This window comes from Platalea leucorodia (assembly GCF_965183815.1).
Source record: "Platalea leucorodia genome assembly, chromosome: Z".
Classification (NCBI taxonomy): Eukaryota; Metazoa; Chordata; class Aves; order Pelecaniformes; family Threskiornithidae; genus Platalea; species Platalea leucorodia.
In genome coordinates this window covers 57,894,898-57,919,900 of record NC_138858.1, presented here as the reverse complement: position 1 = coordinate 57,919,900, position 25,003 = coordinate 57,894,898, and the positions used below count along the sequence as shown (strand labels likewise).

The window sequence follows — 25,003 nt, the reverse complement described above, 5'->3', positions numbered from 1 at the left end:
GGCGGTGGGCCCCCTCGGGGCGGGGCCTCACTAGCGCCGCCTGGTGACCCCGACTCGTCGGCGTTGAGCCCGGCCGCCAAGGCGGATAAGGGAAAGATGTCCGGCAGTGGGGCGGCTTCGAGCCGGCCCGGCTCTATTGCGTCGCCATTCGTAAACGTAGAGGGCGAAGGAGACCACGCGGCCTGGGCGTGAGGTCGCCGCTGGGAAACCCGAGCGACCCCGTGTGCCTGCATGGAAGCCGTGCTTCCACGTGGGGCAGCCTGCAAGGTGTAAGGGAGCTCGGCGGCGTTAATTCGAGGGACATAAGCATTTGATCCTGTTAAAATTGCTTTATCGCTTTGGCAAAAGGTAGAACTGGAATCTAAAAATCATCTGACTGTACAGAACTGAATTGCTGTGTGCTGTCCTCAAGAAGACAAGCGGGTTCAATGTGCTGCATGCAAGGAGGTAGCAAGTATTTCTGAAGCACTGAACAGCTGATTGTCCTCCCATTCTTGTGGTAAAATGAAGTTTCTAGGTGTCAGGTTAGTTGAGAAAAAACAACTGTTCAAGGAAACACTGATATTAGCAAACATACATTATAAGGCATTCTGTTGCTATTTTTCAGTATATATGAGTTAATTTCTATTCCTGTATAACATAAAAGGGATTTTTTTATACTTAAACTAGAAAGATGCATCTTGTTTCCTCAAGAAGTGTATTTTAAAATTGGTTACACATTGGTATGTTTTCTGGAGACATCCATTTTAAGTTGTAATTGTTAATGGCAAGTAATTTAGTTATTCCTTATGCAGACGTTCATTGAACTCTTAAGTCATGAGAATGTTTATGAATGTGTAGCCTTTGCATTTTGAAACAGATTTTTGAGGGTACTATTTTGAGCAAATGTATATGTTCTGATAAGTTCTTCAAATGTATAGTGGAATGGTAAGGTGAATATGATTACTAATAGTCTGCCTTATTTGAATGTTGCTTATTACTTGATTAGGTGTTGCTGTTGACATGCTTGTTCTTAAATGCTGTTCACTGAGGCAACTACTTTGGTTTCAGTTGCCACATATGTGGTATTTATCCACATCCTGGGGATTTTGCTATTTGCTGGTCCAACAGACTCCTTAACCGCTTTGTAGCGCTACAAGAATGAAAAATACAAACCTTTTTTTCTCTTTGAGGGGATATTGCAGCATTATTGCAGTGGTATTAGAGACTCGCTGTTCTGAGAAAGAGGAAAAAACTCAATTTGGATACTTATGTGTGCAGTAAGAGAAAAGAGGGTGCAGTCATTAGAGGATTAAGTATGAGACAGGAGAGCAAATAGGAACTATGGCAGATTTAATGGTTAGTGAAAGTTGATAATGTTGTTGATCTTCCTTAATCACCAAATCTCTAGGAAAAAAAACCCTATGCATATATAGAATAACAATGTGAAGGTTACCAGGGAATTGTTACCAGGAGATAGTACATGTTAAGAGCGGTAATAGTGAGACAAGAAGTGGTATGTAAATAAAAGGGGCCTATAAATTAGACATTTCAAGATTCTCCTATGTGAAACTTACTTTGTCATCTCTCTGACTTATAGAGCACGTTAAACTTCATTTGATGCACATCTGGTTCACTTTGATTTTTTTAATAAGAGTATAATAAATACTAAATTGAAGTTGCAAGTTGATCAGTCGTTGCTTTGACCTGCAGTGGTGTGGGAGTCACAGTATATAATTGTCTTTTCTTTTTCTGAAAGATATGGTTTTGGCTCGGAAGCTAACATCAGTGGCATCAATGCTATTGTGATTTCTGAAGTTTCTGCATCAGCTTATCTAAATACATTTTTTCAATATGGTTTATTGACATTGTAACAGGAGATAATTTATATGATTTAAAGTGATATTGTTGGTGAAGTCAAGTTACTTTTTCAACTCTTTCCTAAGAAAGTCCTTAAGAATTAAATGGTTTCTATGCAAGCTTTTATTACAGTATAAAAAATTGTGCGGTTAGGAAGATAAGTTACTTCATTAGGGTTACTATTGGGTGTTGAAACTTAAATTGTAGTCTTGTTACATTTCTGTTGTAGATGTTTGTCCACGGAAGCTACATGGGCTAAATTGCTAGTGAATCTAATGGCAATTTGTACAGAGAAAGTCTTAGACTTCTAAAGGTTTTCTCATTTAATCTTTGTATGTAGACACATGCGCACTCCAGAGGGATTTGAAAGGTAGGAATAAGGGTACAGGTAGGATGTGAAATGTCTTTTTTCTTATTTTTAGTCTGAGAGTTGTTTTGACTTTGGAGGACTGATTCTTGAAACTTCCTGAAAGATACAGGTTTGACTTAACCAGTTCTTGCAGAAATACAGCTTGTGGTTTCCTTCTCTATGTAAGCATTTATATCAAGTTAAATAATCTAATACAGCATATTTAAAGTCTGTTGTGGGCAAAGCCTGTCTAAGTCTCTGATTTAACAGGATGATTTTCATGGTTTTCACTCTTTAGCTTCACTTGGGAGTGGGTAGGTTCCTCTGTTACTAAGCTCTTGCAAGATCAAAGAAGTTTCCTTTGCTTTTTGGTGCCCTCTACTGATTTCTGTTTGTCAGAACATTGAAAGCTAGGGCTTTTTTGTCTTTTAACAGCAGTAAATTGCTAACAGCAGCAGCTCTTTAAAAACAGTGGGAAGGGAAAAGAAAGAAAGGGAGCCCTTTTGCACCTTAAGCATTTTGCTGATTGCTGTCCAACTAGTTTTTCTGGATTGCAGTGGAACAGTTCCTCACCTGGTAGAAAAATAGTTTAGCAGCATAAATTTGCCGCGCTAGTGTCTTCTGTAGGTGTTTCAGCTGTTACAAGACTGGTGACTTTGCTGTTCCCCTCTCAGAAAAACAGAGGCTTTCTCTCTTTCGTGTCCACAGTTCCTGGTTCTCAGTGAGCACATTTCAGATTTGCTGTCCTAGAACTTTTTACCTTCTGGTTCACTTGCAATAACATTGCTTTTTGTATTTCCCACTACAACCTCAGATTCTATAAAAAGGTGCGGTGCTTCATGTGAGCACCGCTACATATGCTGTATTTTGCTTGCTTTCTGTTTATGAAGCCCTTTCATCCTGTCAGTCTTGCAGTTTTGTTCCTGTCCCTGAAATCTGTGAACACCCCTGTCCTAGGCAAACTCAGCAACTGCTCGAACTCAGCCCTGTCCTTTCTTCAGAGCCTCATATCTTAGCCTTGTGGTCTGTCTTTGCCAGCTCTGTTTGTTTCTGAGAGAACTGGCCAAATTTTTCTTTCACATTGCAGTAGGAGTAAAACACCGTGTGAGCAGGGATGAGAGCATTCATGGCACAGCTTACAGTGCTGCTGAGCAGGTGCTCTGTCTGGGAATCTTCATGAAAGCTTAGGAGACGGTCACTCTAGACAAATAAAAATCAAGAACTTTTCTTCCTTATTCAGGTTATTTCTTTAGATGATCTGTGTTGGGACTGTTCTTTAAAAAAGCTGTGATGTGCTGAATATTTTTCATGAGCTGCATTTTCAATATCAGGTTCTTAGAAAACAATCTCTTGCAAAAACATTGAAAACTATTTTGATGGTAAGTATTGAGGGAGGGCATTTTTGATTTGGTGTCCTCTTTGTGTAAGTCTGTTGGGAAAACATTGGAACTGAATATAAAACAAGAGAGGAAATGAAGAGATTGGAGACATAAAAGAGTAGGAATAGGTATTGATTTTGAATAATGTTGTGGAAGAAACTGGTGAAGAAGTTCCAAGTGGATGAGTATGGATTTGAGAAAAATGTTCAGATATGAACACAAAGAGCCTGGCAAGACCAATATGCATGTGGTCATTTTGTATGTGAATCTTTACTGAAGATATGTTAAAGATCATATGTGAAGCTTTCTTCGTCTTTATTCTCAGTTTCCTTATTGTATTGGAGAACAGCCAGAGCACTCTTCCTCAAATTCAAATACAGAGACCTAGTATAGTGTTTGTATTCTCTGGCTCTGCTTTCACTATGTGGATGTTTACATATATCTGTAGTTGAAATGTGACTTGAACAGTTCATAGCTGTGATGGTGACTTTGTTCAGCATAGGGCGGAGCTTGAGACGGTATAAAAAAAATTATACATCTCACTGAATTTCTTGCATGCTTTAAATTCTCATGTCTTTTTTCTCCTTAGTAAAAATGTGGGGTGAGGTTTGAGAAGTCAGCAAATCATGCTTATTTGAGTGCATTTGGGGGAGTGAGGTTTTTTTTTTCCTTCACATATCATCTTACATGTATCATGTGGTTTGTTTTGGTTTTTAACAAAACATATTCTGACTTTGCATGAGAATAGTCCTATTATCTAAAGTAAATTAAAAGATCTACACAAGTATAAGCTGTTTCTTGAAGCTGAGGACCTGCAATGTTTACTTATATTCCTCTTCTAGGTTAACTTAGCAGAAAATGTCAATTGTTTCATAGTTTTGCTGGCTCCCATAATTTGTCAGTTACATGAAGATGACCGAGTTCTTGACCCGTTACATCCCATTATAAGGATTATATACAGGCCTAGATGACTTCTGTTAGATGACAGCTTCCCAGTATGTGAATTTTGTAGGGGCAGAGGAACCAGCCACTGTTGCAGCAGTTAATATGTTCACAGGGCCTGTGGTGAATCTGACGCATGCAAAAATGAAGTTCTGCAAGCTACTGAGGGCAAAAGGTGTGTTCATAATCCTAACTAATGGAAAACAAAAATTTTTTTTTTCCAAAGCTTTTTAAAACAACTCTAACTTAAACAAGCTGTTAGTAAAAATGAAATGGCCCGTGTAGGTTTAAAACAAGTAGTCTGTAATATGTAGTGCATAGCCTAAATATGAGCTTTAAAAAGAATCATAGAATCATTTAGGTTGGAAAAGACCCTTAAGATCGAGTCCAACCATAAACCTCACACTACCAAGTCCATTACCAAACCATGTCCCTAAGCATCATGTCTACACATCTTTTAAATACCTCCATGGATGGGGACTCAACCACTTCCTGGACAGCCTGTTCCAATGCCTGACAACCCTGTCGGTGAAGAAATTTTTCCTAATATCCAATCTAAACCTCCCCTGCTGCAACTTGAGGCCATTTCCTCTCATCCTGTCACTTGCTACTTGGGAGAAGAGACTGACACCCACCTCGCTACAACCTACTTTCAGGTAGCTGTGGAAAGCGATAAAGTCTCCCCTCAGCCTCCTTTTCTGCAGGCTAAGCAATCCCAGTTCCCTCAGCTGCTCCTCAGAAGACTTGTGGTCTAGACCCTTCGCCAGCCTTCTTGCTGCTCCTTGGACACGGTCCAGTACCTCGATGTCCTTCTTGTAGTGAGGGGCCCAAAACTGAACACAGTATTCAAGGTGTGGCCTCACAAGTGCCAAGTACCGGGGGACAATCACTTCCCTAGTCCTGCTGGCCACACTATTTCTGATGCAAGCCAGGATGCTATTGGCCTTCTTGGCCACCTGGCCACACTGCTGGCTCATATTCGGCTGGCTGTCGACCAACACCCTCAGGTCCCTTTCCACCAGGCAGCTTTCCAGCCACTCTTTCCCAAGCTTGTAGTGGTTCGTGGGGTGGTTGTGACCCAAATGCAGGACCCAGCACTTAGCCTTCTTGAATCTCATACAGCTGGCCTTGGCCCATCGATCCAGCCTGTCCAGATCCCTCTGTAGAGCCTTCCTACCCTCCAGCAGATCAACACTCCCTCCCAACTCAGTGTTCTCTGCAAACTAACTGAGGGTGCACTCGATCCCCTCATCCAGATCGTTGGTAAAGATACTAAACAGAACTGGCCCCAATACTGAGCCCTGGGGAACACCACTTGTGACTGGCCACCAACTGGATTTAACTCCATTCACCACAACTTCTTGGGCCCGGCCATTCAGCAAGTTTTTTACCCAGTGAAGAGTACGCCTGTCCAAGCCATGAGCAGCCAGTTTCTCCACGAGAATGCAGTGGGAAACCTTGTCAAAGGCCTTACTAAAGTCCAGGTAGATAACTACTTAAATGGAATCCTAGATTTGTACCATCATTAAGGATGGTTCTGCAGCGTATAAACACGTAGTGTTCTGCAGTGTATATAAATCTATTTTAGCAAGACATGGGTTAACAAGATGCCAACCATAATATTATGCTCGGTGAGCATACCATTGTGTTCAGCCATTTGTAGGTGATACGAAGCGTTTACTTGTGCTAAACTGTATGAATGACAAAGTAAACCTTTGTTTCAGCTGTGAAAATTTCCTTTTTTGTGGGAAATGGCCTGGAAGAAGGAAGGAACAAATTGTCAGAAATGGGAGAAACAGAGAACTGAAATACAGGGTGAGAGGAGCCCCAACACTTTGGTGGTGGAGACATGCTTTGACAGTTACATACCACAACTGTTGCATTTGTACTGTGTTCCATTTGGGACGTAGTTTCTACTTTGTTCTGTGGGATCCCCTCAGAGAAGAAGGAAATGGAAAAAGGTAAAACTTGTTCTTAGAATTGAATACCTTGGCCCTTTTTGAATTTTCAGGCCTGTGTTCAAATACAGTGGTTTATGACAGCTTTTTTTTGCACTAATACCAGTGTGCATATATTGCAGTATATTGAAGAACATTATTTTTTTTACATGAGTTTTGTTGTACAAATTAGGTAGGTAGGTTGTTTTGTGGATTCATTGTGTAGTTTCTAAAATGGATTAAGGGTATTTATTGAGGCTTCAAATTTTTAGCAATACAGAGAGACTAGAAGAATGTGAGAGTAAACTGTGGTACATTCCTGAAGAAATTAGGCCCTGACTTTCCTCAGTTTCTGAGAACACATAATACTGCATTATACACAGAAAATTTTAGCAGTATGGTGTGCTGAGCAGAGGCATATATCTTTTGCTAACACAGCTGAGTGTTGTGATGACAAGCAAAGCCAGTGAAAGCTCTACCACAATAAGTGTCAAGGTATTATGCCAGTAGTCCTTCTCCTAAGAACAAGTTTCTAGTGCTGACTTGCCTTTGTGCCCGTTGTGGTAAGGACATCAGTTACTATAGTGTAAGTAACATTGATATTATCGTAAATGTTACCTCTATGAGGGCTGAAGTTTGGGGAGGATTAATTTAAATCATCTATGTTAATTGCTGGCTAAAATGTATTCTTCTGTCAAAAATTGGTTCATGCCTCTCTAAATACTACTTCAGGTGCTTAGATAGAAGTATGCCTCAGTTCAGTGTTTGGATATGCTTTAACACTTTGTCGACAAATACGGTCAGCTTAACATTGATTTACCGGAATAAGAAGTTTCGGTCGTCAGTGCTGAAATGCTAGCTTGTCCATTTATATACATTGTGTTTCATATATGTGTGTGCATGCTTGTGTACATCTATAAAGATATAGTTTAATGGGGGGAAAAATTCTTTAAGTGGAAAGAGTGTGATCTGTTTTATAATTGTCTTAATTACCCTGTCTCTGTTGATATACGTGTATGTTAGTTTCACATGTCTAAATGAAAAAGTCAATAGTGAATACATACCGTACATTCAAACTATACTTAGAGAAGACTTTGGTATGAAGAAAACTTTGAGCCAAACTTCTCTTCAGACTCCTTGTCCTATCAGCTAAAAGACCAGAATTATTTTTAAAATTGAAAACTTGATCTTTTTGAAATGTGGCTATATCTGAACATCTTGTCTTGATTTCACCACTTTCCTCTTGCCCTGGCGTCTTGTTAAGTATATTAATTTCAGTATATTTTATGACATTTAAAATAATTTCTTTATAGTAATGAGCGTATTTTAATGATATACATGAAAAGTTTAATGTGTTTCAGCCTTGTATATGTGGAAATTATCCCCCTTTCTGTAGCTATGAATTTGTGATTTTAATTAAAAACTTATCTTCTGTTTTATTTACATACCACAATAGGAGTTCAGGACTCGGTGTATGCTCAGAAGTAACTGTTAGCACCATCTCCTGAAATGGCACTTTCTGTATTGTGTTAGGTGGTGTTGATGACTCTCTAACTCAGATCTTGGTAGGCAATTTGGAGATGAACTGGTCAGAAATGATAAACTAAAAATATTTTAAAAAACCTTATCGAGTACTAGTACTATTTGTTGCATAACTTTTAAACTTTCCAGTTTTGAGAAAGAAAGCTTGCAAATATTTAGTGAGATACTAAATGTATGTAACAGGTTTTGCCTACTACCAAAATGCGTGTTAACTGCAGGAAACATCTGCAGAAACAGCACAAATTGTTTTCCATTTATTATTACCTACACTATTGACAAAGTTGAGTTCAAAATTGAGACCATAAATTGGGATTTTTAGGTAACACTAATATTTTTCCAACATCTTTGTTCTTTAATAGAGAGGGAGCTATAGCTGAGTTTTTTCCCTGTATTGAAATTTGGGTGGTGTTTTGGATTATGAGAGGTAACAGTTCCTATTTGGAAGAAACACCTTGATGTGATATAAAAACAAATGCTTGCTATCTTTTTTTGTGAGTTTAGCAGCATTGAAATTGCTTTATTTCTCTGAAAATTGATCGCAAAATCTTTTCATATTTCAAAGGATTCTTGTTTGCATGCAGTGAGTACTACAAGCAATAACAAATACTAATAAAATACAATTTGAAGAACTTTGAGATAGCTATGTGTTTCCTTGATTCTTAAACCTGCTTCAGTATTAGAAAAAGAGGTGCTTCAGATGTGATGTATGGGTTGCACTGTCCTTTTTGTATGAGCAGTGGAACTTGAAAATAAGAAATGAGTTGTCCTACCAATTCACTTGTTTTCTTGCTATTGAGAGTTCTGCAGTGTGCTAAATAGGATGCTTTTTGCATTTTTTAATGTTCTTGTGCATTATAAATTCACATGCAGAATTTGGTATGAGAAATTGACAGCCAGGAATCAAAAGACTGTTTAAAATATTTACTGTGTGAAACTTAAGCAGTTTAGGCTTAGGGGTCTCTTAACATTGTTTCTTGTGTATCCTAAACACTTGGTTAAATAAGAATTGCATTTCAGAGAAGGAACTGATACAGAGAAAACCCTGGAAATGGTCATCAGCCTGATGTCGAACAAACAACAGATTAAATATTCAGATTATTAATGTGTTTTGATCATAAGTAAAATTAAGAGATGCATTTGGTGGAATATGTTGTATGCTATTGGTATGGGATTTGCTGTTGCATGCCTCAGATCTTTTGCAGAAACAGTTCGCATGGAGGATTCATTGTCAGTTCTGGTTGCCGAAGAACAGCATTGGCCATTGTGCTCACCATCAGTAAATAACAAATTAATTCTGTTAACTGTGAGTGAATTATGGATGGCCCAGAAAGATTACTGATGAGTGTTCTTGGTACAGTTGTTAGATACAGAAGCAGTCTAATTGATATATACCATCATAGCCTTGAAACACGAAAAAATTAGATGGACTTTCATCCTCTTCATAGCATGTTTGGTAGTGTTGCTCTTATTTTACAGATTATGTTCGTTTTACTAAATGCTGTGTAAATTTTTGCTGTTTCACTATCAAAAGGTCACAAGGGCTCTTTAATTCACAAAAATTAAGCAACTTAGTATGTGTGAACCTTCTACAGCGAATTTTATACTGGCAGCCTGACTTCGTTGTTGTAGATTGGTTTCCATTTTAAGGTGGAGTTAATAGGGGCTTTTTCTTACCACATGGTGATATAACTTCAAAAGCAAGTTGGAGGCAATATTGTAGGCTTCCTTTCAGAATGATGTGCCTTGCTAAGGACTCTTTTGTCTCTAGGAATACAGAATATTTTCTCCCTAATCCCACAGACAGGGCACCAAGAGGGGTTTTCTTCTGAACTACTTTTTTTTCCTATGCATTTTGCTGTAGGCATAGGAACTCTTAGTGTTTCTTGATCTCTATTTGTGGAATTTTCATCCCAAGTACTAGTTACACATTGATTTTCTTAATTCTTGACAGTCTCTGCTGAAGTGCAGAGGGAAATGGTATCCCATTTTAAATACTCAAATGTATCTGGTGTTCAGTGGATAAGCATATATGTGCTCACAGGGATACTTTGTGTCTCTTGGAGTTCTACTCCAAAGCACTATTTGAGTTGCGCTTTGCTTCTTTCACAGGAGAACGCTTCTAAAGAAAGAAAAGGGGAAATAAATAGGAACATTCTGAGGCGGAAACCTGACCAACAAAAAGTAAGGGAGGCAGTAATAAGGAGTAAACCTGGCCAGTCTCTAATTGATGAGGGTATGTGGAATGTGGGAACGTTTATTTCAGTGAGGTTATTTGATCAAAGACCTTGTCAAATGGGATTATAAGGAAAAGGAGGATGCCATAAGCAAAATATACAGAGATACAAACCTGCCAGATAAACTTAATGGAGACAAAGGCAAGAAACAAACCTGGGCAGTCACAGTAACTGAGAGGCTATCAGGAAACTGCATGCAAACAAGGACTTTCTGACTGATAAGGTTGCAAACCTGAGGGTCCAGGATGTTGGACGGGGGTCAGACTATGCCAGCCGAGGAGGCAATGTGAAGGGAGCTGGGGAGAGACAAAATGGGGCCAGACAGAAAAGGGGCCAATCATGTGTAAGCTGTGGCCAGTCTTTCCACTTGTCTGGCCAAGCCCTGTGCCTGATCACTGCAGCCTGTCCTATTTTATTAGATATGTCTTAACTCTCTCTCTGTGTAATCTCACTCTCTATCCCATGTGTGTGAATGCTGCAGGGACTAAGTGAGACCAGCTTTAGTGGAGACTAGGCCAGCAACTGGAGTCTCACTGGAGGTGTAGGCACCACCAGGTCTGCAGTGCCAGCAATGGGAGCAATTGGAGGTCTCAGTGTCAGGAGTTGGAGGGGCTGTAGCTGTCTGGATTATCTTGTTGATTTCCTACAGACTTTATATCCATAGTGCCAGCTACTGGGGGACTGGTGTGAGTGGACTGGGTGCCAGCTGTTGCAGTCAGAACAGGGTTGTGGGCACCCCTGGCCTATGTCGGTTACTGGAGCAAGTGTGGTCTCAGTACCAGCTACTGGGGTGGGTGAGTGTCTCGACTGCCAGCACCTGGAGCAGAAACGGTGTGTGTCCCCAAAGCCAGCTATTAGGGGGACCAGGGTGAGTGAGGGTCTCAGCATCTGTGTCAGGAACGGGACTGCAGGTCACAGCCCATGTGCCTGGTGCGGGCTCCTGGAGGGGAGTGAGTGTCTGTATCTTCCGCAAATGTGCTGTGCATGGTGGGGGTGGGGTGTCTTTATATTTGCTGGCCATCTTCAAGCTGGACCAGTTGGTGAGTAGGGTAGGGGGCCTTGGGACCAGACTGGAGGTGTCAGGCAGGCTGAGGATCCATGCTGGTATTTTGGGGGACCTGCAAGTGTGGTGTGCCTGTGGGCCAAGTGTGAGTGCTGTGTGTCTGCAGTGAGCACCAAGCTAGGCCAGCCGGTGAGTCATGGACCCGTGGAGCAGGTAAGGGGGCCTGGGATTGGGGTGGGAGTACCAGGTGGGCGAGGGGGCCATGATGGTGCTTGGGATATCCATGAATGTGCATGTGCTTGTGGACCTGGAGAGTGTTGTGTATGTACTGCACTAGTGACCTTCTGTCTTTGTGAGCTTGGCTGTTGATGCTTGTGTTTATGTGAGTCCCATATGTGGGTGCTGTTGAAGGCAGCGCCTTGTCTGTGGCAGTGTGTGTGACCAGCCATGTCAGTGCCCTCTGTGTGCTACGTCTCTGGGATACATGCTCAGTTTTACTACTGGTTGCACCTGCAAAAAGGAAAGCAGCAGCTGTGACCCTCAGCCTTGAATGAAGGCACCACCACCACTCCACTCCCTGGGCACACTGGACTGGGCAGGAGGAATTCCTGGGCCCAGAGGAGGTGCCCGCTCCTCACATTAGATCCCTTAAGTTTCTTTTCCTTGCTGTTCAAAGAGATTTGCTTCTTGTATTGCTTTGGCATCTGATGTTTATATTCAGTCTCCAGTATGCAGGGGATCAAGAGCTCTGTCACCATAGTGAAAAATCATGAGATGTGTTAGTATAGTGATGACTTGTCAATACACTGGAACAGCAAGTAGTATAACTAACTGGTCTTGTTACGCATTTTTAACTACAAGTACCTTTTTGCAAAGTACTTCCTTAAGCTAAAGATAGATAAAAATCAAACCCTATTTCTTAGGCAGTTAATACATATGTGGACCAAACATGGAAAAAAAATAATACTATTTTTGGAGTGGACAGACGAAACAATATGCTTTTTGAAAGCGCATTTAAGGGGACTGATAATTTTGGTGTTAATCAGGCTGATGGCTTACCACTGGAAATTACATACTAGGTAGTGTTTCTGTGAAAGTGTTTTAACCAAAATCTGCTTGCAGATGAAGATAGCTGGCTTTTGTAAATGATTGGCAGGCTGCTGGCAAGGACTGGGGAAAACAGACCTAAGACTAGTTTATCTTTAAAAAAATCTGCTTTGTCTTCGGTGTTTGGCAGCACAGAGAGAAAGATGGTGTAATTAATGTTTCAGCTTTTGTGGCCTATGTTGTCCTTCATTTGCTGTCAGATTAAACCTAACTTTTTCATGCATTAAAGGTGGATGAAATGCAATTGTAGGTAGGTAAGAACAGTCTTCCAATAAGTACCCCAGTCACACACAGAAGCTGACAGATAAAACACTATTTCTTTGTTCATAATAATAAGTATTAGTTACATTTTATCATTAATGTAAAAATTGAAAAGTAGAGAATGTTTTGATACAGTTTTCTGCTTCTCTTGTGGGCTTTGATTCTGAATGCAGAAAAACTTAGTAGATTTCTAAAGCAAAGCTCTGCTTGCTTGGAAGATTCCTGTTCTTGTTTAATACTGCCAAGGTATAATACCAGTGTGCTAACATTGATTTTTCAAAGATCTTTTTTTCATGAGGTCGTGCATGTTTGTCTCAGATTGTTTTTATACATCTGTTCCTTTTCATCTTCCAAATAAATGATTTTGTTATGAAGCTTCCTTCCTCAAAAAAATTCCACCTGTATTATTCACTTTTTAATGTAGAAACATCTGTGGGCTTCATGGTATGCTTATTGTTCTCAGGGGTAATATAGGTAATTGATAAAAACAGTCCATTACATCACTCTACTTGTATGGCCTGTCATTTGCTTCAAGGCCTGAGGTAACAAAAGCTGAAAGTTTGATGTAATCTCTTACTATAGTGGTTGTGGCTGTCAAAATACCTGAATAGGAAATAATTGTTACAGTTTATTGCATTGGTTAGAGCGTATTACTGAGCTAACAGTCCATGAAAATGTTCTGTGTGAACTGCCTCTGAGTGATATCTTAGGTAAGGTTTTGAGCAAAATAGAGTATTACATGTTAACTGAAATGTAGATGTGGAATATTTGTTGCATTTACTTTATCTGTTGATTTTATCATTGCTTTTTAAAAAGCGGTAAAAAACCAATCAGCGTGTTTTGTTTTTTGGTATCTTAAAAGATGCTTGGAAATTCTGGGCAAATATAGAAAATGCTCTTAGTATGTGAGCTAAGTTTTGTGTAGAGGACTTTAACAGGAGAATTAATATACAATAATTCTGTGGAAATACACCGCTGTAGTTCTTGCAGCAGAAATAAAACATGTTTGGAAACAAGACTCCAGTGTTCTTTGCAGCTTGATTTGTGCTCCCACTTCCCTGATATGCAGATGAAAGTAAAGACCAGAGCTCTGTCTCTAATACCCATCCTGGATTAGTTTATAATTGCATGTGCATTTTTGTCATTGGTCAGTAACTTTGTGTTTATTACAGTATGTACTGGTTGAGTTTTGTGTACCTTTTCCTCAGTGGAAATAACATTTCTCTCTTCCCTCTTTACCAGATATTAACTCTTTGTCATAAATGGTGTCAGAATAGAATTTTTTTAGACATTGACCAGTTTCCATTGGAGCCAGTTGATGGGTTCATAAAGTTTTGTGAGGGAGAGACTGGTGAAGAGATGACATCTTTCATATTTCTTTATTGTTGAGAGTAATGACAGATTAAGTGAATGGTTAGACATTGGAAAAAAACACATTACCCAGGACATGCTGTGGTGCAGAGACACCTGATGACAAAGAATCTCAACTACACTGCAGAGTGCACTTCCAAGACCAACAGGTTAGTTAAATACAACTCTGCACTGAACTGGCTTGTAAACTCTACCTTGTAATGCCACACCTAAGTTAGACATATGCTTCTGCTGCTTTCTTGGGGTGAGTTGGAAGACGACAATAACGCTTACAATACCGTCTAGGCCTCAACGACTCCATCCAGTCACATAAGTGACTTTCTTTGTCTCGGTTCTAGGGTCATGGGGCACAGTTCTTCAGAGCTTGCTAGACCTGAACTATATCATATACTTTAAGTGAGCTTAGTCCTGGCCTGTGAATAAGCCACTGCATTTGGACACAACTGATCTGTTCAAGCCGAGAATTCACTGTTATTGTAGGTGTGATCAGAGTATTACAAATGTTGGAATGTAAATCAGATCACTGTTGTTGGAGTGTATAGACCCTTTGCAGGCAGGATATGCAAAATGTTCAGTTTACTAGCCAATTAGTTGCCTACAGTTAAATTTGAAAATGCTTATAAACTTTCATGTGTACCAGTTTGTATCATAGGAAAAATCATTGCCTTTTCAGTATGCATTCATGAAGAGGAAACACGCAGCTGCAGATTTCCAGTCAGCCTGGAAGGTTTATATAGGATATACTCATCAGATTGTACTTATTGTGTAAAACCTTCTAAGGAACAGGCTACACTTGAAAATACTCTTCAAGTATTAGGTTAATTTTAAAATAAACGTCTTCAGGGGCTGCAGGACAGATGTAGTTTATTCCCTACATTTGAGATTGAGGATATGGAGTACTTTCTTGTTGTGCTTCCCAGGACCATTAAGTGAGAATATCCAGAGGGTTCGAGAGGAGAGTGATTTTCAGATATTGGCAGCAATTGTTTTGGTAATAATTCCCTTCTGTGATGGTTGATGATCTGTGTGTGGCTGTGCAACCTTTATAATTTGACTGGAAAAGGAGAATGGAAAAGAAACACCTCAAAGGGTGTTGGCTGGGTGAAAATATCTAGTCTTTCCCAAATGAAATGGAACAGCATTTAGATAAAACATATAAAAAATTGCTACAAGAAACATATACAGAAGTATAATGAACAATTTTCTATTTTTTTTTAGTAGTATGTTTTCTGTAAAGGATGTTTTGCAAATGAGCATACTCTTTAATCACCTTTGTTACCATTACATTTTGAGAGTTTGTAGGGTACACAGATGAGAACGAGGCAAAACTGTGCTGGGGATGTCTGTGAAATGCTGACTTTTAGGGAAGAGATTGTAGGTTTTAGTGTCCTGATGTAAATTCCTTCTTCTCCTAGTAGCAATCTGATGCCTTTGTCCTGATATTGTTGCCTTTAAATATGAAGTAATCAATATTTGTGTTCATCATGCTCTTTCTGTTAACATTTAAAATAAGGTAGTGCTTTTACCTTGTTGGGTAAAAGCTAGATGCAATGTTCTTGATAGCCGCCAAACATTCTATTCTTGTTGCCTGTTAGGCAAGAGAAAAATACATTGCATAATGGCTGTAAGAAGCAGCAGTAGTACCAGAGAATGTTTTGAGTATTTGCAGGATGCAACTAGAGTGGTTTGGGCATTTGCAGAGCTACCATCATTGCTGAAAGTATCATATTCCACAAATAAATTATTGAACTTAATGACCAATAATAATGTAGATTGCAAAGTTATACTGGCAATATGTAGTTATTCCACGTGCTTGTTGAAAATGACATGAAAACAAATCTTAAATTATAAAACGTGTGTCTGTCATAAGCTCCCTGTACTTTCCCACATGCTGGTATTACCTTGCTACAATCATCGCATGAGAATTGGGTTCTTAATAAAAACTAAGATAAAAGACGAAGTCTTCTTTGAGTTTAGGTATGTGTTGGGTTTTTTATGACATATGTTTGCAAATAAGTTTGGCTTAGCTTCAGGTTATTTCTTTTTCAGTGCAGAAAAAGACATAATTACATTTTAATTCTATACTTATATGTAGTTCCAAAAAAGTATTTTATTTTCTTTCTAATGGGAAACAGTTTCGAGTGAAAACACAGTTGCTTATTGCAGAGGGCAATTAGCACTTACGAAGTTTGAAATAGCTGTGTGAGTTAGTAATTTGGAGTGATGATGAAGGCTAACAACTTAGCAGTTTGCATCTCCACTGCCTTTGAAGTAGTGCACTCCATGCACAAAAGGAAAATCAAAGAACTGTTTCTCCAAAGTAGACTGCTTTCTACAGGGCATGGTATATTAGTGTTAATGCTTGGGAAAGGTGCCAGATTTAAATGAGGGCATTAGCAGTGGGAGATCCCCAGAAAAAGGCACTTATAGAATGTAGCAGGACAGCAGTGGTTATTTTGTTATTTCAGTGTTTTGTTTTCTGCCAGCTTCAATAAACCCAGTGTTGCCTTCCTCCATTTGACGCTAGCATACCTTATTTACCTGCATTTTTATTACCTGTGTTTCTCTTTGAATAGACTTCAGTCGCCATGGTGTAAAAAATTCTCCCATCCTGAAAGCTCCAAGTTGGGCCACAAATCATCCTTCTCTCTGACTCGTTCTGTCACAACAGTAAGACAGATTAAATAAGCAACTCTGAATGGCAGAACAGATGTAGCATAGTTTCGTTATGATTTGTCCTTTGGCAAGGTTCTCTGAAATCTAAGAAAATATAGAATTTCACAGAAGCTTTGCACTCAAGGCACTTCTCTGGTGTCACTTCGAGTTTTTTGGTGTTGAGCTCCTGAGGGCAGAAAGCCTTCTGGAAGGGTCACCCTTTGCCTAGACATCTACTTTCATGAACCTTCAGGTTCATACCTGTCTTTTGACCTATTTTTCTCTATAAAACGCAAGTGCAGTTGGTTAAGGAGTTCGAAAGAGATTGAGCAACAAGCAGATACATGCATTTTCAGCCTGTTCCCCTAAGGAAACCATGCTAATAGTTCTCCATCTAACAGATATAGAATTAAAAATGGACACCCCCATTTACTTTATATTTATGCTTTTGTTGTTTTTTTTGTTTGTTTGTTTTTGACCTATTTCTGTTCCTTAATCATTAGTAGTGACTGCTTGAGATAAGGTATAGTAGGGGAAAGCTGCAATTTGTGTTAAAGTATTTGAAAGCATGGGGCTGCAAAGGAGTGAAATGTAGTAAAAATGGCCACACATCAAAAGAGAGGAAAAATGCCTTTTTTCTCTTAAACACCTGGATAAAACTTTTAGGTGTTAAAAAAGAGCTTGCTTGCTCTGGCAGGAACACTGGAGGACAAGCTATATGTCAATGGTAACCTACCAAGAAGCAACTGATAGAGTTCAGAAAATGATAGGCCCCTGTAAAGCTAAGAACCAGAAAAGGTCCATAGTCTAGTCTACAAGTAAATCTGAAATAAGACCTCTAATAAATTGTGGATTACCAGGCAGTTTAGGAATACAAAACCATTGCAGACAACTTCAGTTTTCTCTGCATCAGCCATCTGCAGTTAAATGCAAATTGGGTGTCATTTCGGTTAATTGAAATAATACTGTGATGGACTGAACTGGAAGTGGCGGGGTGAGCGGACAAGCTGGAGAGCAGCAAAACACTACAATTTGGCTTGCACCAGGAGTGTTCTGTCGGAGAAGTCTATGTGATATTTGGACTCAAGGATGGATCCAGTGTGGTAGTTCACGTGTTGCTTTTTTTGAGCTCTGGAGTAGAACTTGTATTTTTCTATATTTTCAGTTGTTACGCTCGTTAACAGCATCACATTAAAATTTTGACAGAATAGTGGGGTGAAGGGCAGGGATATTTATTGCATTTGCTACTGGATTCAGAGACTTCTGTGGGAACTTTTGAGCAGAATGACAGCTCTATTTAATGATTCAATAGCATGGACACACAGTGACAAGGAGAGGTAGTTACTTGTGTTTGGAACCAACTGGGAGGACATTACTTGGAGGTAAATGGCCTTCATATCACTAGCACTGAAAACTCTAGGTACTATATAGTCCCTGCAGAATTTTAGTGAAATACACAGACTTAACCAGAGATTGATGATTAGTTTTTTTTCAGGTTATGTGTAAGTACTTTTCAATGACCATTGTTATACTAATAAGTAGAAGGATGAAGCACCTCTGTGCTGAGCTAGCAGAATTAAAGTAGGCTGCAGTACAGAGCAAATGTCTGAATAGCTATGTAAGTACAGACCTGATAGGAAAGGGATGCAATGCAGCGTGCAAGCTCTGTATGACATCTGCTTACTGACAAGTACGGATTCCATTGTTGTGAAGACTGTGCTTATGTATCTTTTCATGCTTCTGTAGCCTATAAATGCTAGGGCAGGAGGGATGTAAAATAGGTTATGCCTTATTTTCTTCATGTTATTCTCTTTTCTGATATAGTTTTGCTTTTGTGTGGATGTTAGAATTTTTATCTTTTAATGCTGCTAAAATATAACCATATAACTTAGTAGTCATTCTTTTAGGTCTTAGGGAGCCATCATAAATCTGTATTATAAAGATAATAAAGAGGCAACTACTTGGAGGTGTTTAATTTCATGGTGTTTTAGTGCAGTCTCCAGTAAGTCCTTTCTAATGCTAGCTGCAAAGCAATACTGAAGTACGGATTGTAATTCACTCATGTGGAGGTGCGTTTTGTTTTTGTTTTGTTTTGTTTTTGCACTGGCATAGAGCGAAGACAGTCCTAGTCCCAAGCGACAACGCCTTTCCCATTCAGTCTTTGACTATACAGCAGCATCACCAGCCCCGTCACCACCAATGCGACCATGGGAGATGACATCAAATAGGCAGCCTCCTTTGGCTCGACCCAACCAACACCACTTCTCAGGGGAACGATGCAACACGCCTGCACGAAACAGGAGGAGGTAAGCAAGCCATGTAGCTTGGGAAACAATTTATTACTCTTCCTGATTTCAGCTCAAGGGAGGTGTATTTCAGGCAGCACTGACTAGATCACACATGGTTAACATGTTAACATTTCCTTTGAGCTGTCAGTTATTATAGTTGTAACTGGAAAGTTACTGAAAGTAATTCAGGTTGGTGCATCGTCTCTAAATTTGTGTGAATAGATAACTTGGGGAAAGGAGTACTCATTAACATTTTTAATTATGAGCCTGATTCTCTTTCACTCTGCACTGGAGCAATAAGCATTTAGAAAAATGCGAGGAAAAATCTTTCTCATCAGGGTACTTTTAGAGATATTATATTATTGATGTAGTACCATAATTTTCACTGTAGTCACAATTATTTTCGTACATAAAAACAATCTAAATAAAGATGAGGTATACTGGCTGGGGAGAGTGACATAGTGTTTAAATGGTTGCTGAGGTGTGTGATTCACATGTGATAGGAGTTAGATTTTCATGTTGGTTTTAGATTGTGGCTCATTAACCTCAAAGCAGAGATTTTGGAAGAAGTTCCTATGGTCATGGAAGAATAAAGATTTGGATGGCCAGGTTGAACTGGTGCCTGGGTGGATGATAGTATAGGAGGGCGTAAAACCACAGACTTCTTTACTATTCCAGTTAAACTAATTATCCAAAACACAAGCTTTCATTGCCTCACATTCTGCCTCAAAAATGCTGAGTCATCTAATGCAAGTTAAAACACACTGTCCCTCTGTTTGCTTCTGAGAAATATTGTGGTTTGGTTTGTACTAAAATTGTAGTGTCTGTGCTTTTTCATGAATATAAAATATTAGACTTAAGAAATATATAACTGGTTTTCTTCTGATTTCACAAATGAAATTTGTCAGCCGTGATCAGGCAGGGATAGTTTTGAGGCAAGAAATTTTAAAAGGTGCTAGTTTCCTATCTTTGCTTCAAGTCCATCAATTTGAAAGCTTTCAGTCAGTGGCATTCAAAATACACATCTCTCAAAACAGCTTGTCAAACTTAAGAAAGAGGTTGAATTGTGAACTTGGAGTGGTTATTGTGAAGACAGAAGATTAGGCCTTTTGTACAATTTGGTACAGGGATACTCTGCAGGGATGTTTGGTCCACAAAGTGTTTTTTACCTTAAGATGGTTTGAACTGAGATCCCTAGAGTATGCTGCATTTGGCCATTTTTGCATAGTGTCCAGCCAGCCTACACAGATTTCTTCGCAATGTTCATTAAGATCTCCTGCAGAGTAAGTAGAGTGCTTAACAAGCTAAATGCCATGTAGGTGAATCTAGACAGTTTGGATATACTGTGGAATGAAGGAGAAGAATGGGATGTGTGGGAGATGAATGCGCATGGGACAAGTGTTTGACATACAAATGCTATCAGGTGTTAACTGAGGTAGTGGCCTGTGGCTTGTAAGTAAACTGTGCTGCAAATGGAGAGACACCGCAGTGCAGAACCATCTTCAGTCTGACAGGTGTTGCTAGGTTGGCTGCAGCATTGTAGGCACAAAGCATTACTCTTTCTAGGACCAGCTTCCCTGCTCTTGGGTAATAACACCTGCTCTTGCTCTAATCAGAGGCATTTGAATGTGTCAGTTTCCCTGCACTTCAGTCAGGGCATTTTTTAGCTTGGGTGCACTGTTGCATTTGAGCCGGCTCTAGGTCAATTCCAGAAGAGTACTGCACCCAATCTCCTCTTCTAGAACAGGATCATTAGGGAGAGCAACACATACATCTCTCTTACTTTGCAAGAGCCTTTTTGAGTCTTAGAATGCTCTGGAGCCATATCAGAATGAATAACTACTCTCGTGGATCAAAGCTTGATTCCTTAAGATCATTGTGAGTGCATCTGTTATTAATGCTTTAGATGAGGTTATACACATGCTTTTGAAGGCAATTCCCTGTTTTCCTTGCTTTGTTTTTTCTCTTCCCATTGCAGAGTGGTCTCAAAGTTAATGAGGTTTTCAGATGAAGATAAGATGAAAGGTGCACTCCAGTTGCAAATGGTCATTCAGCTCAAGTGAACAGACTAGGGCAAGTGCAAACAAAACCCCTGAAATGTGTGTAGTGTGGACATCACTCTGACCCAACTGTCATCAGCGTTAACTCTTTTGTCCTACCAGTTCACTCCTGTTGGTCAGCACAGGCTGTGCTGGTTTTTTATCATCTGAATTTTTTCCATTATCTGGGTTACTATTTAGACTTTATCTCTTTCTATCAGGGATTTTGTACTGTGCCTAGCACAACAGGGCCCTAATTCATTGTGGGTATTTTCAGATTCATTGTAAGCAAATAAATATTGCATTTAGAAAGGTAGCCTTCTGGTATGAACTTGCAGAAAGATATTATTTTTGTCCAGCTACTTATAGTACAAATAAATTGTGAATGTACAAGCATAATGCATGCCTATAGGAAATAGAGAAGGCCATTCCAATTTGTCTTTACCAGTCATTATGAAATGGGGAGATCTGTACCATTGCTGTGCCTCACCTTTCATCTGTGCTTCCTTTCCTCCTTGTCTTGAATGTAATTCTGAACTAACAGGATTTAAGAATATGTTACTGCAAAGAAATAACCCTTGCTAGAAAATACTAAGATCTGCAAATACTAACTCTGCAGTTATGGATACCTTTTGATGGCTGTTTCTACCTGAGGGTAGGAATTCCTGCGGGTTTTTTGCCACTTCCATCCTGTCCCTTTGTTTTAACTGGGCATTTACCATGTTTATATTGTGCATGTAGAACCAGAGCAGGTTTTTTTGTGGATGTTTTTTAAAGACTTCAAGCACAAGTTCGTTACTGGTGTTGAATAATAGTTTAGACCTGGTCTTGACAATTCTTCTTCTTACGTCAGTAAGCATGTAGAGCTATGTATCTGGATGCTCTGAACTTTTCTGAATGAAAAGTACACTTTCTTTATAACTCTGCATAGGAAAAAGTCCAGTTTTGCTTTTTCCAGAGAATGATACTCCATTCATTTAAAAAACTGCACCAGAAGTTTTGCCAGTTTTTGCTGGCTGTGCTTTCTTATAATTCTGGGTTCATAAAAAAGTAAAGCCAGACCTTTTAACAAAGACAGGGGTAAGCATAGTTTTATGAGAAGCTACCTTGTCTAAGTGCTGGTGGAAGTTAGAGAATTTCTGTACTTCTTCCAAAGTACTGGAGCTATCTTCTGTAACTTTCTTCTATTTCTGCAGCTTTTCCAAACAAAAATCCTCACATAGACATTTTATGTTAAAGTATTAAGAGCATTTCTGTTTCATTGCAGGAAATAGCAACTTTAAAGAAACCTTAGTACTCAAAAAAAAAAAAAAAAACAAAAAACCAACAAACCATCTTTTGTATTAGTAGCTCTGTGGTTAGAAATCATATATACCAGTTTTATCTAATGAGACTGTAACAGGTGTATCATACTAGTAATATAGAGATGGAGAGTGCAACAACAGCTCTGCAAAGGAGACTGGAATTAAGACAAATACATTAGTAAGACTGTAAATTTAGGTTCTCAGTGCTTAGAAGAGAACACAGCTTGTGTGTTCTGACATGGTAATTAGTAAAGATAAAGAAGGCTATGCTTTGTTTTGTTTTAAGAATGCTATGTTACAGTCTGGCATTAGGCTTTCTGTCTGACCTGTGGTGAATTAGCATTTGTTTCAGTTCTAAGAAAGGCAATAATGACATAACATCCCTGTGAAGTAGGGCGGAAAAATAGTGGCTTGAGACATTGTATCATATACTCACAATAGCATCTGAATAGCTGGTAGTGTGCTTCCCCTTCCCCAGAGTATGTCTGTTTCATGCAGCACAAAAGTTGACCCAGCTTGAGGAATGTCTGGGATTTGCCAACAGGATTCAGGTTTATTTGATTTTTATCAAATTTGATTTTTATCAAATAAACCTAGTAATAGCAATGGGAATAGTGAGTGTGAAGAATCTTAAGTTCTCTTCCATACACTGTTGGAGAGGATGTTTTCTAATGGTCACAGACCCTTCTTGTCCCTTTTCTGCAGTTTGGTTCCTTCAGCCTGTTCCGTAAGTGGGAAACCATTTTGTCCCATGTAGCTTTAATTTGCTGTTGTCCCTGGGACCTGTAATTTATGTGTTGTGGAGATTGGAAGGCATGTATTGAAAGTTCTGGGGGATGGTTTTGTGCTTTCAGTTCTTTCCCCTTCCAAACAAATGAGAAGTGACTTGATCAAAACTTTTAATAGTGAGTTTGTTACTTGTTACTCATTTTTTGAGTGCTGAACCTGAGCCACTGGTCTCTGATTTACAGAAGTCTTGGCTCAGGGTAGTAGTATCTCTACTCGAACATACACACAATTATATAAGAATACATAATCAAATCCTATGTCTGTTGATCAGTTGCTCAAAAGAAGTGGATGCTCTGGTCTATATCAATCTACACAATAGTTCTCTATTCTGAAAAAGAAAGATTACCAAAATCACAATTTCCTAGGATCTTCTGGAGAGAATTCTATGAGGCACTCAGTTATGTAGTGAACATGTGAGAGGTGAAAAATTAATTTGGTTCTTCAGAGGAGCCTACTGCTTTGTCTGCTGTCACTAAGTAAGCAACCGTTCTGTGGCCTGGTTCAAGCAAGGACCCTGGGGAAATCTGTGATCCTGTAATTAAGGATTTTTACCTAGAATAAATGCATGGAAATCTCTTGAAGTTTGCTATCTTGACTTTTGAGCACTTGTCTGGGCAATCCAAGTGCCATTCTTTTAACAGGTTAATATTTACATAAGAGTTCTCCTGATTTCCTTTCCAGCATTAAGCTATGCTCCATTAAGCACTTTTATGCTGAAAAAAGTGTCATCTCTAAGGCTTTTAGCGGTTTTGTCAGTAAGAAGTTTTATTCCAATCTAATAAACCTGTTCTAGTAAAATTTTCCAGTGTAAAAAATTTCTTGATACTTGATTCTCTTGTGGTTTTAGTTATAAGAAGGATTTGTGTCATTTATGTAATCTCTAATTTTTTTAATATGTTTCTAGTCCTCCTGTTCGACGTCAGAGAACAAGAAGAGATCGTTTGTCTAGACATAATTCCATTAGCCAGGATGAAAACTATCACCATCTCTCCTATGGACAGCAGCAAGCAATAGAAGAGCCCCGAGCCTTTCACCCACCGAATGTATCTCCTCGTATGTTGCATCCAGCTGCTCACCCACCACAGCAGAATGCAGTGATGGTTGACATTCATGATCAGGTAAGAGGGTGTTGAAGATGTATTGTTTTTTTGGGGGGGTTGGTCTTTTTTTCCCCAAATCTTCAAAATCTCTCTCGTCCCCAAATTAGTTGGCAATGAAAGTCACATCACACTAAATTCTGTTAGCCCTCTTACAGAGCATTTTCCCTGTTGAATGTTATTGGTGTATGGAGCACCGCAGTAGGCAGTGAAAAAACCAAAAAGAAAGTCCAGACTTTTAATAAAGAATGATACTTAACAATTTGTCAATGCATGTATTGGCATAGTTCTGTATGCCTCTGGCTCAAACCTTTGAAATGCAGTTATTGTGCTTCTGAAGTTAATTCAATGTGATAAAGATATGGTGTGATAATTAAGAATGTACTTTATTTCATGTGAAATACCTCTCCTTAGCTAAGGAGTCTTTAAATAGTTAAAATACGTTATTTAAAAGTAGAATTCACAAAGCCTATAATTGGTTGCCTACATGACAGCGGAACTCATGATAGTATTGTTGCATAACCACATTAGCCATCCAAGCCTAATCAGTTCCTCCTTAAATGACATGAAAAAAATGAGAGATGTGGTTGGTCCAGAAAATAAATAATTCCTCTCTGCAACAGCAATTGATATAGAATTCTGTAACTGAGGACCTGTAGAAGAAATTGTGCTATTGAGGTAACCTTTGTTGTTGTTGTTTGTTAAATCAGCAGGCTGCAGTACAAGTGCGTTAGTTGCTAGTCAGGAACTGGAAAATAGAACTGGTTATCCAGGTGTCCACTTCTCAAAATGCACTTGCATAGAATGCAACTCTAACAACCCTGCTTAAAAACTGTTTTGCATTCAGTGCAGCTGCATACCACTGAT

At 39.2% G+C, this 25,003-nt stretch overlaps 1 protein-coding gene across 4 annotated transcripts in view; it reads left to right on the top strand.

The window, feature by feature from the left end:
• The window catches only part of RNF38 (ring finger protein 38), a gene marked incomplete at its 5' end in the record, with an annotated part of 127,163 nt that overhangs the window by 75,119 nt on the left and 27,041 nt on the right, over positions 1–25,003 (top strand). For 3 of the 4 annotated variants that reach the window (XM_082337037.1, XM_082337038.1, XM_082337040.1), the window contains 2 exons: positions 18,732–18,925; positions 23,944–24,157. In XM_082337037.1, the coding sequence (XP_082193163.1) occupies positions 18,732–18,925; positions 23,944–24,157 (408 nt within the window). Of the gene's footprint in view, positions 1–6; positions 525–18,731; positions 18,926–23,943; positions 24,158–25,003 lie in introns of those variants that run through there. The other variant, XM_082337039.1, reaches the window with a different exon arrangement.